Source organism: Ovis canadensis, chromosome 4 (genome assembly GCF_042477335.2).
Source record: "Ovis canadensis isolate MfBH-ARS-UI-01 breed Bighorn chromosome 4, ARS-UI_OviCan_v2, whole genome shotgun sequence".
Taxonomy (NCBI): domain Eukaryota; kingdom Metazoa; phylum Chordata; class Mammalia; order Artiodactyla; family Bovidae; genus Ovis; species Ovis canadensis.
In genome coordinates, this window is record NC_091248.1 from 58,979,571 (window position 1) to 58,992,433 (window position 12,863).

A 12,863-nucleotide genomic window follows, 5' to 3' on the forward strand; every position below is an offset into this window, starting at 1 on the left:
TCCCAACCCAGGGGTTAAACCTGGGTCTCCTGCATTGCAGACAGATTCTTTATCATCTGACCAACCAGAGAAGCCCAAAGGGAGCTCTAGTTTCTTTCTATTCTTTAAGGACACTAATTCCATCATGGGGGTGCTACCCTCGTGACTTCAATCTAAACCTAGTAGCTCAGCTCCCATAAGTTCCAAAAACATCACCTCAGTCACTGAACACTTGGGATTCTGATCTACAGGAAATGTTGGGCTCCTTTTCAGTTCCTCTGGTATCAAAAAAACCTAGTACTCTGAATTCTACCTCTCTGGGATTTTTCCATCATCTCATTGTCTTTCCTTTTCCCTACAATTCATTAGGGGCAGGCTGACTCCTGCTCCCAGTGATATCAGATCTTCAGAGACCCATAGAGTGTGTCAGGAATGTCTGAAAGCGTTTATGTGAGAATCAGTTGCAATGTTAAACTTGGTCCTGAGCATGTTCTGGAAACAGGGCATACTTAGACAATGACATCTTTCTTTCCAAACATAAAAAGTATACATTTCAAATTAAAGGAGGTTTCTGCATAATTCTCTCAATTTTATATAAAAAACAAGAGCTTAGCCTCATGGCATGTTTTTTAGAATGTTCAAACATTTAAAGTAAATTAAATCCAGTTGGAAAAAAATTCCTTTGGGGAGAGTAATCTAGTTGATTCTGCAGCAAGTCTCAGTTCAGCTATAAATTCAAACACTAGACCTTGAGTAAGTGAAGTAATCTAAGAAGTGGAGTTGAATTACTTCTACAGAACATCTGTGCAAACCCTCAAGATGTTGGAACCCTTAGCAGAAATTCTCAGTGTGAGATTCATGTAGTCTCTGTGGCTTCTGCTTTTCTTTCTTCTGCTGCCTACAAACATCTCTCTCACCTACTAGTCCCTTTCCAGAACCAATTATTCCATATACAAACCATCAGAGATGTCTAGATCCCTTCTTATAGCAAGTTGATTCTGTTTGTAGGTTAATATATATTATATATATAAGTTAATATATATTATGGAGAAGGCAATGGCACCCCACTCTAGTACTCCTGCCTGGAGAATCCCGTGGACAGAGGAGCCTGGTGGGCTGCAGTCCATGGGGTTGTGAAGAGTCGGACACAACTGAGTGACTTCCCTTTCACTTTTCACTTTCATGCATTGGAGAAGGAAATGGCAACCCACTCCAGTGTTCTTGCCTGGAGAATCCCAGGGAGGCTTCCTGTGTGCTGTTTTGGATCTGTCAGGAATTCTCTGCTCCTTATTAATTCCTGACTCAGGAATTAAGAGGAGAGGCAAGCCTCTCCCGGGAGCTGAAGAATCCAGGCATTTCCTTCATTAGTTTTTCTATACAGTGATAAGTATCCTCTTCCTCCTTGTGAACCTTACGGTAAAAGTGATTGTTTACAAATCTCTCTCTTTAAGATGCATTGCCTATGTTTTGTAAGTCTGGAATTTTAATCTTTATCTTTGCTAACAATAACAACTTTGTAAGACAGTATTTATACACACACCACGTTAATTAAAACACCTTTGCTCCATCAGAGCTTTGGTTCCCGTGTCTTTCTCTCTCTCTCTCTCTCTTTCTCTCTCTCTCTCTCTCCCTTTCTTTTTCAGGCTGATCCCCTGGAGCACAGAGGTTCTCTGAGTTCACTTTCCTGCCCGGGCTTCTAAGACCCTCTCGAGAAGGTTCTCTGTGCCTTCACCCCACTGAGAGGGTGCCTGAGGCCTTCGTGAACAGAGCAAGCCCCATGCAGGGACTTTATTGGCTTTCTGTGTAAACCAAGGAATATCAGCCTCTTTCTCTCTCATTTACTCTCTTATTGGTCAACTCTGGACCACCAGGTTCCAATCCATTAAAGGACCTCAACAGTGGGGAGTGTTCATATTATGGTCATTGCATCTTCTGAATCTGAATATTCATTTCACCTGCATAGATGGTAAAGCTCAATGCTTTTCCTTTACATTGAGATTCTGAAATAATCTACTCTCCTTCCTTTTTCTCAGTCTAGATCTTCAGTGTAGAGTGATGTATTTTATAAAATGTTATTTGTGTAATCCTCCTTAGTTTCTAGGCTGTAAGACAATGTCCTCTGCACATTTTATAGAAGGAACTCTGTCGGTTTTTCCTTACAAAAACAAAACAAATAAACACAAATCCTCTGCCTCAGTTCTTGTTCTCTTTAGAGCCTTTCCTTTTCTCATTCTCCTATTTCCCTCCCTTATTAGTGGAGCCTCTTAAAAACCCAGTCAACATCTGTGCTTTCTTTAGAGCCAGGGCAGTTTCCAGTGAGCCATGTGTTACCCATGTGTCTATGTGTCTGTGTGCAGTGAGAGCAAGGACCCCACGAGCTGTGACTGCCCAAGCTGCAGAGGGTCCATGGTCACTGCTATCCTGAATTCCTTGCCCCAGCTTACTTCTGGAACCAGATGATGCTGACCAGAAAGATAGCTGGTTTCCCTAGTTCTAAAGGCTGTTGAACAAAGAAGAATTTTATTGTAAATTTTCTAGATCAATTTTGTCATGATTGACCATAGCTTTCCCACCACTGCCTCCTCCTTATTGTGGGATGGTTAATGATAGAGAAATCAAGAGGTTCTAGCATCACTCTCTTAACCTACTAACTACCCAGACTGAACAACTGAGAAGCTGAATTTTTAGACCAGTTAGAATTCAAGGAGTCTTGAAAGTTCAGGTGATACTTTAATGTGTGCAACAGAAGAAGACAAAATTGTTAGTAACTTCGCAATTTCTGAGGATTTTTTAAGAGACATTTTAGTTTTCTTCCCTTTGGGTATTTTACTTCCTCTAAGGTTTTTCTGTTATTTTGTTTTGGTCTTTATCTTCTCCTTTAGAGGCTTTTCTCCTAAGTGTGGCCTCATGTCCTTGACTCTCTGCTCATGATTAATAGTGAAGAGCTAAAAACTGATTGGACTTCCCTAGAGGCCCAGCAGTAAAGAATCCCCCTGCAATGCAGAAGATGCAGGTTTGATCGCTGGGTCAGGAAGATCCCCTGGAAAGGAAATGGCAACCCACTCTGGTGTTTTCTCCTGGGAAATCCCATAGACAGAGGAGCCTGGTGGGCTATAAATAATGGTGTCGTAAAAGAGTTGGACATGACTTAGCAAATAAACAAAAACAACAACAAAAGCTGAATAGAAAGTCTGAGTGTATAACATGGGCCTTCTCTTCTTTCAGCTTCAATGGGCTAAATGACTTATTTGTTGGAAAGTCCACAAATGTCAGTATTTTTCAGTGTTTCATCTTGGACTAGTCAGAGTCCCCAGTAAAAAGGATTCCAGCCTCCTGCCAGGAGGGAAAGATCTGGCAGCCAAATTCTGGATGCTGTGTTGGCAAAGTGCTGAGTATCTCTGCATTAAGCATTTAGTCACTTAATTCCCATTTTCATTTTTGTATCCAAGCTCTCAGTTTTACATGATGTCTCCCAGCCTGGCCACCTTCTGTTTTATTATCTGTAGAGCGGATAGTAGAGAGATCTTACTCCCCTCCTCCATCAGAGGACATTCAACAATATCTGGAGACATTTATTATTGTTATGACTGGAGGTATGGTGGGGGGACTAGGTGCTACTGACATGTACTGGATAGAGGGCAAGGATGCAGTTAAACATCCCACAGTGCACGAAACAATCCCCCACTGTAAAGAATGATCTTGTCCAAATGTCATAATGCCATGGTTGAGGAATCTGGCTCTGGGAAATATATCTCAAATCTGGTGAGGATGAGGAGGAGCAATTGCCTGAAAGTATAGAATAAGGAAGGAGATCTATTGATGTATCTACTTCTCAAGAACTTTTAACCCAGTCTTCCTTATCTTAGCAATCCTCTTGACCCAGTTACAGAAGTATACAGTATTGCCAAGTTGAAGGTTATGGTGTAAATCCATTCTTTCCCCAGCTTTCTCTACTATTGGTTTAGGATTCAAAGTTGTCTCTGGTATGCTAAATTAATTCATCTATTTTCAGGTTTCCAAAATTTTGTTGCTTTTGTCTCCTACTGTTTTCCCTATCATTTGTGGGCCCTCATCCTTCTTCTGCAGTTTTGGTAGCATTTCAAGAGGGAACAAAATTATCAGGGTATATTTAATCTGCCATATTAATCCAGAACCAGAGACCTGTATTTCTTGACCTAGTGATATTATCTGTAGTATATTAAGAGAAAAGAAAGTAGGTTACAGTGTATTTTAGAAAGTATGATTCTAGTCTTTAAAAAGCAAGACAAACCTTCCTTAACTATAATCTCTGTACATAGAAAAGAATTCTGGAAGAGTAAGTATAAAATGCCAGTGGTTACGTCATGGATGGTGGTATGACTTTGAATTTTTACTTTCATACTTTTAATATATGCAGTCCAAAGATTTTGCAATGAGTAAATATTCCTTTCAAAGACAGATGTCAAGAAAAATTGTCAAACACTTGAAAATAAGACGAAAGATGGTTGCCTACCCTTACATGTTTACTGGAACATTATTTTAACAGGTCCAACTGAGAAATTTTACAAGGAATTATGCCGTTTTTTGGACATACTATTTATTATCAATTAGGGCTCAAATTCTACCTGTTGTATTTTTGTCTAAGAGAGATGCAGATTATTTCTGGTAGAAACTATAGCTCCAAGGTTATTGATTTGTTACCTTGTAGGACTTTAACCAATTTTGGATTTAACCTAACAATCATGTTCCAACATTCTTTCTTCAGTTCCTCTAAATACTCAGTTTGATCAAATGCTGTATGAACTGACTATCATTTTTCTGGTTCTCTCATTAGTGAATTAAATAAATATTTGACATATTTTTATATTTGTATGAGAATTGTCTTTAACTTTTTCCAGGTACTACTTTTACACAAATGAAGTCATAAAGCTATTTACAGTTTGGGGAAGGAGAACTCTTGATGAGTACCTCAGATATGGCAAAGAAAAGTTCTGTCATGAGTCCCACACCTAACAGCTACCCTGCCCATGTTCTTTGGCAGAACTTCAGTCTGACATGTCTGAGCTCTAACTCCTGCACATACCTTTGGACAGCCAGCAACACTGAGAGATGTGAGATTAATACAATAAATGGCCAATGCTTTAATAATTATATCTGATAGTTGGGGGCAATAAGAGACATCCAGATGTTCCAAGGACAGTGAGCCTTTGCAGAATACCTGTAAGAAATTCCAAGTTAGTGGTTTCCTTTTTTTTTCTTCTTCTTAGTCTTTATTCAAATTTTATGCCATCTTACCCCGCAGCAGTTTATTTAGTATGCATTTCAGCTCTTGAGATGTAGATGTGTTACATTTTGTTGCAAACAAAGAAGCCATTACATCCAAAATCTCCTTATAACAAAAGATACTCAGACACCACTTAATAGTTCAGTAATACTCAAATTCCTGCTAATAGAATTTGGTTTTCTATCACTAATGGAATTTTACCCATATGGTTAGTAATTATTAGAGTTATATTCAGCTCAGTGAGTAGAAGAAAAGAAATCTGGAGATAAGAATTAGATGGCAAACACTCTGGAAAGTGAAAGTGAAGTCACTCAGTCGTGTCCAACTCTTAGCAACCCCATGGACTGCAGCCCACCAGGCTCCTCTGTCCATGGGATTTTCCAGGCAAGAGTACTGGAGTGGGTTGCTATTGTCTTCTCTGAAACACTCTGGGGTTGACACTAAAATATAATGGAAAAAGCACAGTTTTTGGACTCAGACAGATGTAAGTTTTAATTTCATTCTACCACTTTATTAGCTTTGAAACCTTAGCAAGTCACTCAATTTTTCTGAGCCTCAGTTTCTTCAAGTTAGGGAAAATAATATCTACCCTTCAGCATTGTTCTGGAATGCCAAAATGTTCATCTAAAATTTCTAGGGCTAGAAAAGTTCTGAAAATTATTGAAAGTTCTTCCCTTTATCTTGGTTATTCTTAATTTTCATTCCTACTTTCAGTAAAAAGAAAAAAAGCCTATATTAAAATTTATATACATTGTCATTTGAGAGGCAGTTTAACATATTGATTAGTTCTTAGGAAAGAGTGAGGGGAGGAGGAGACAGAGGATGAGATGGTTGAATGGCATCACTGACTCAATGGACATGAGTTTAAGCAAATTCTGGGAGACAGTGAAGGACAGGGAAGCCTGGCATGCCGCAGTCCATGGCGTTGCAAAGATTCAGACACAACTTAGCCACTGAACAACAAGCACTCAATAAATGTTAATTATTACTGGAATTTGCATATGATACCAGTAATAATAAAGATGCACATTTGTGTTGTACTTTGGAGAAACCCAAAAGATATTGCTTATTTTACCCTAAATCATCATCTTTTTCTGACCACAGTAACCATCAGTGATTCCTCTTTCGTCTGACCTCATACAAAACTTGTCTTTTTCAACTGATTCAAGCACTTACAGTACTTGACTCACTCCTGTTTTGTAGCTCAGTTTATATGGAGATTTGTTTTCTCTAGCAACTAAGTGATGTCAGATATTGGAAGGGGCATCTGGTAATGAGATATTGAGGTCCCTGTTATTGGAGCTAGTCAAGCATAGAGGGCACAACTAGGGAAATCTAGCTTTAAAGGATTGGAATTAGTCTTAAAACTCAGCTCACATTCAACAAGTTTTTCAGTTAGAGTGCAATAAGTCTCTCAGAGGTACTGTCTGGAACTCTGCTTGCTCCTTATACCCCTTTCATAAGCATCATATTTAGACTACAGTAAGTTCTCAATAAATACTAGCTGTTTGCTCAATCTGTTTGTGAGTATCTTCAAGGATATAAAGACTTGTGTTTTAATAATACAGGAATTCTTATGTTGCAAGGGGTAGGATAACATTGTTTTCTATTTAGAGAATGGATAGACTTCAAGGAACCAGAGAAAATGTAAAGCAAGAAGGAATAGTTGAACTATAAGAAAAACTTATTAAAAGATGAAACAAGCTTCAAAGGGAAATTCAAGTCTCTTCATGTCTGCAGACTCTTTTCAGAATCATCTGTCAGTGTCTTGGACTGCTTGAATCAGTTCTGCTTTAAGCCTTTTTAAAAGCTTTGATATTCTTTGAAGCTAAACTTTCTCAGAATTTTTAAATTAAAGAAGAACTTATAAAAATGATTAACAAGGCCTATGATGCATTCATGGTAGCATTCTCATTCAGGGAAAATCTGAGGCACAAAGATGAGTCCAGGGCTTTATGTTTGGCATAAATCAGTGCAGATCTAAGAAATAAATCAGAACTTTCCCTCTCTTACAATCCATATTTTCCTTTAGAGGCTGTAAGTCGTATTAAGTACTTGAGCCTGCAGGCATGTTTTTCAGCATAATCACTCGCGAAATTCCATGCCCCCCTTACCCATGAGATTATTTATGCTCTTCTCGCTACAGTGCTTCAGAATCACACATATATCAGTGCTGTTGATTTGCTTATCTTGGAAAATGCTAGACTGAGCTTACTCAAAGTAAAAAAGTTTTATAATGAAAATGGAGAGAAAGTGTAAAACTTATCAAGTTTGACTTTCATCCCCTGTATCAACCAATTTTGCCATGGGTTAGCAGTCTTGAGAAGGAAATGGGCTACCCATTTCAGTATTCTTGCCTGGAGAATTCCATGGAGAGAGGAGCCTGGTGGGCTATAGTTCAAGGGGTCGCAAAGAGTCAGACACAACTGAGTGACTAACACTTGCACTTTCTCAGCAGTCTTTAATACAGCTTCCAAATCTCTTAGTGAGTTAAATAATTTCTCTGTATTTCATGAATTGAATAACTGTGTGGGGGCTTAATGACAGCATTCCTAAATTGGATATGTGGAAGAGACTGAATCTCACTAACATTTACCGATTGTGACAATAATGTGCTTCTGTCAAAATCCTAATTTAAACCACCTCAATAGGTGTCAGCTCCCGGTCTTAAAAAAGCTCACCTCATGGTGCATACTCATAAAACCATCTCTTCACTATTTGCCTTATTAAGTCCTGATTAATCCTGCTACAGAGTTCTATGTGGGAGTAGGATAGAGTTTTCTACTGATAATTACAGAGAATTCTTTTGCTATCATGAACAATTTTCTATAATGAAGGCTATTTTGGGCTAGTTGAAATACAACTTCCTCAATTCTAAGTTATAAACAGAATTCAAAACTATAGTCTCTTACAATGCTTTGTCCCCATTAGGCATCAGCACAGGTAGGAGTGGTGGTTGCCTGGGCACACTGAGCTGTGAAATCGGGGCCCTGGCACCAAAACCGAACTATCAGAGCCCAAGTGTCCACCACCACCCCTACCACCCCACTGATAAGATGCCTCCCCTGCATTCGCGTTCTCCCTGCCAGGGAAACTAGGCTTAGCTTGGGCTCAGCGTTACAGGATTATACCACTTTTAGAGGAGCCTACTGGTTTTAAATATGGAGAGGACTATGAAAGGGAGAAAGGGCAAGACCAAGATGCCAAACAAATATTTCCAAAGATACTTTCACCGTGAAATTTCTTATCAGTTATATAGTGATTTGAGGGAATAAGCCATAGCTTCAAACCAGCTCAAATGTACTTTATTCCATGAAGTTATTCCCAATTCCTCACTCTGGAAGTAATGACTCTCCAAAATTTCTGTAGCTTTAATTTTTTGTCCTTCTCACTTTTCACTTATATTATAGCTATTTATACAACTGTCTTATCTTCTGCATTGATTGTAGCTTCTTGAGGGCAGAGACCATGTCTAAATTATCTTGTGGCCCCAACATCTGGTATACAGATGAAGTTCAAGATGAGAGTTTCCGAAGAGAATGGAAAATGTCTCTCATCAAAGGAGTGAGGAGAATGAGCTCCCATAGATTCCACTAAGCCCAGTCCTACCTGGCACTCTGTTCAGTAACTGCTAGTGAACAAGAGTAGTTAAGAGGACGGAATTTGGGGTCCACTAGCCTAATTTCAAATCCTTCCACTTGGAACCTCTGTCTCTCTAGATAAATTATCCAGCTTCTCAAAGTCTGAATGATCGATCTCACTTGCAGCATGGGAATAAAATGGTATAGTATTATGGCACCTACTTCACAGAGTTGTTAGGGGGATTAAGTGAATTAAGATGAATAAAGGAATTGAGCAATGCCTGGAACATAGCAGTTACTAAATAATAGCTAGTAATATTATTTGTACCTACTGATTCTCTATGGTTATGATTTCAAAATTTTTAAAATCATCATACCATAATAATATTTTGAGCATATACTTTCAAAAAATGGAAGTTAAATGTACTTGTAAGTTATATAGATATTCAAATATATATTATAAAGTATATAAAAATAGAAATAAAATATATGAGATAAAACTAAATCTTAATAGAAGTTCTAATATTTTCTTGTCACACTGAAATAGATTATCTTATTCACTTGCCAGAGTAAATGCTTTCTCTAGAGAAACCTACTCAATGGTATGCCTTTGGTTGTCAGTAAGCCTTAATGACATACTGGTTGTACAGACTCTAGGTATTTGGTAAGAACAAGGGAATTATTTTTAAAGTATCAAATGTGACAAGTACATAAAAAGATGTCAAATGTAAGAAAATTATAAACAGGTTGAGTGAGTGGAAGGAAATGCATATTGGAAGGAAAATCAAGAAAGATCAAAACAAAGTATCTCTGAATTATAATTTGAAATTAGGACTGTTGAAAGAAAATCCTAGATTTTCATCTTCAAAAAAAAATGAGCTAAGGTTGGACTACCCAAAGGTCAGTTAGGTATTTTTCTGTGGCTTGAAATATAACCGATTTTTTTTCCATTTTTAAAAATAAAAAAAGGATATCGAGTGGCCCAGTTACCTGACACTCCAGTAGCCCTGTGAGACCAGAAGGGTGAGGAAATTGCTTTTTTTTTTTTGCTTTAAATGATTATTAATAATATTTTAAAAATTGAAATGTGGTTGGTTTAAGTGTTGTATTATGCTAATTTCTGCTGTAAAGTAACTCAATTATACAATATATGCAATATTTTTTGTATTATTTTTCATTATGATTTATCCCAGGAGATCAGTTATAGTTTCCTGTGCTGTACAGTAGGACCTTGTTTATCCATCCTATGTATATTAGTTTACATCTGCTAATCCCAAACTCCCAGTCCTTCCTTCTCCCAGCTCCCTCCTCCTTGGCAACCACAAGTTTATTCTGAGCATCTGTGATTCTGTTTCTGTTTCACAGATAATTTCATTTGTGTCATATTTTAGATTCCACGCATAAGTGATGTCATATGGCATTTGTCTTTCTCTTTCTGACTTCCTTCACAGTATGAACACCTCTCCCTGTTTCTACAGATGGCATTATTCCACTCTTTCTATGGCTGAACAGTATTCCATTGTATATACGTGCCACATCTTTATCTAGTCATCTGTCAGTGGACATTTACTTTGTTTCCATGTCTTGGCTATTGTGAATAGTGCTGCTATGAACATAGGGTACATGTATCTTTTTTAATTAATAATTTTATCTGTGTATATGCCCAGAAGTGGGATTGCTAGATATTACGTTAGTTGTTTTTTTTAGTTTTCTAAGTGACCTCCATAATGGTCTCCATAGTAGTTGTACCAATTTACATTCCCACCAGCAGTGTAGGAGGGTTCCTCTTTCTTCACACCCTCCCCAGCATTTGTTATTTGTAGATTTTTTTTAGTGATGACCATTCTGACAGCTGTGAGGTTGTACCTCATTGCAGGGTTGATTTGCATTTCTCTAATTATTAGTGATGTTGAGCATCTTTTCATGTGTCATCGGTATTTATTCTTTGGATAAATGTCTATTAAGATCTTTGGGCAGGGAAATTACTTAAGCTGTAATAATCAGCATTAAAGAATTGATGGGTTTGTATTTGCACAGTCAGCCACTTGACTTCTTATTTTTTCTCCTTCCCCAAGAAAATGGCAACTCAGAACTTGTGTCATTCTGTGACCTCTTCCATTTAAGAATCTGTATTGAATAATGAGTTCATCAACCATTATTGGTGCTTTGATCTCCAATTTTGGTGCATAATAGAATAAGAGATGATGTAATCAAGGGAGGTTACTGGTCTAGAAGAAAAACAAAGGGCCAGGAATTTGAAGTTGTGTCTGTGACCTTGGGCAAGTTACTTAACTTCAGATTTCCTCATCTTTAAGAGGAGAATGAAAACAACTGTCTGTCTATCTCTCAGGTTTATTGGAAGGTAGAGAGAAAATGTGTACTCCAGGATCCCTTAGCAGACATAATACCCTATGTAAATGCTGACTTTTTGTCTGTCAGCATTGGAACCAGAGAGGCTGTAGAACAATCCTGCCTGCCAACTAAGACATGAGAATGCCACCTTACCACCTTCAACGTGCTGGAGGGTTTGAGATGAAGAAATATCATGCACACAATTTAACTGGAAGTTAACAAAGAGGATCATTAGAAGTCATAACACAGAAAAATCACAGCTCCTATGAGACATGCTTCAGGTGCTCAGTTCATGTCAGGTGAGGTGCAGTGAGGGTAGGCAAGCTGCATAAAAGAGAGATCAAAACCACATTAGCCACTTAGGCTTAAGAAGCATGAGCTCATACTATTGTAGGAAAGTGAGATTCTGACATTTATTTTTCCTGCCCTTTTATTTTTGCCTTCAGATAATCTGACTTTGGGCAAGTTTTAGCTTACATAGGATAAACTAATGTTCCAGGGACAGCTTAAATTGAGAGAGGCCTCCAAAGGATTATCTTCAACATATTCTTTCATAGTTCTTTTCTGTGGATGTTCAACATGAAAATAACAGATGTGTGCATTCATTTAATTAATCCATCAGCACTTCAGTTGTTGGAGAATGGTTCTCTCCAGTGGGAGTAGGCAAGAAGCCAGTACTTGTGTGGGGTGTTCTCAGTTTCGGCTGTTTATCAGACATGAAAATATGGTACCCAAGACTCCATTATGCCTTGAACAGTAGAGACTGTGGGAAAATGACAAGCTGTCAAATCCCACATCCTTTGAAGTGCTGGCAAATTTCTAATTCTATTGAATTGCCTCAACAATTGGAAACACACTAGCATAAGGAGCAGTGGAGAATTCTGAGCTTATTTCTTTTGCTCTTAGCCTTTGAAAAGAGAATAAAGCCTAGGTATCTTGGTAGGAGTTTGTCTGTGACTCAGTTGATTTCAGATGCCTTAGGTCTCTAAAGAGTATTTTGTTCTATTATAAATCCTAGGAGACTGTTCTTGGCATGGGTAGCCATGAAGCATCAATTTCTGTAACAAAGCTCATACTTATTCCAGGTTCTGTGGGAGGTGCTTTTTCCATAAGGTTTCAGATACCCCATTCTTAATTCTACCAGAGGGATTCCTTAGTTCCTTCTTCTAAGACCATGTGAAATAATTCTGAACCTGGGATCTTCTGGTATCTTCATCATAGACTGTTTAGTCGGTTACTTCCTAACAATAACCTATATTAGTGGATAAGATAAAGAATTTTCCTGAGTGGTATAGCCAAGAGATAAAGTGTCCAGATGTCTGGATGTCCCATCTTCCCACGTGCAGTCAATTTCAGAGCTTTCACTGCCCCTGAGGCCAAGAATTGTGGCCGTTTTGGAAATGGATCTTCTGTTTGTTGCTTCCCTTCCAATCAATAAACATAACTATATCCCTGGGGAAGAGGTGGAGTTATTGAAATCCCATGCTTTGATAATTCTTAAATGGTTTAATCTTGGAGACCAAATAGAAATCAATGTTGTTTTTTTTTTTTTTAAACACTGTTGCCATGTGGAGCCAACACATCCAGTCCATCTTTGGCACTGTTAAGTTATTCTGTGTCAAAGCCCACTAAAACTGATTTTGGTTCAGTACTAGAGGGTGAGGTCTATGAACTGATGAGAATGAGTG

At 38.1% G+C, this 12,863-nt stretch overlaps 1 protein-coding gene across 1 annotated transcript in view; it reads right to left on the minus strand.

Moving 5' to 3' along the window:
• Positions 1–12,863, minus strand: part of FBXL13 (F-box and leucine rich repeat protein 13) — a 221,646-nt gene that overhangs the window by 9,903 nt on the left and 198,880 nt on the right. Inside the window, exon 19 of the mRNA XM_069587823.1 lies at positions 5,042–5,176. Within this exon, the coding sequence (XP_069443924.1) occupies positions 5,042–5,176 (135 nt within the window). The remainder of the gene's footprint in view (positions 1–5,041; positions 5,177–12,863) is intronic.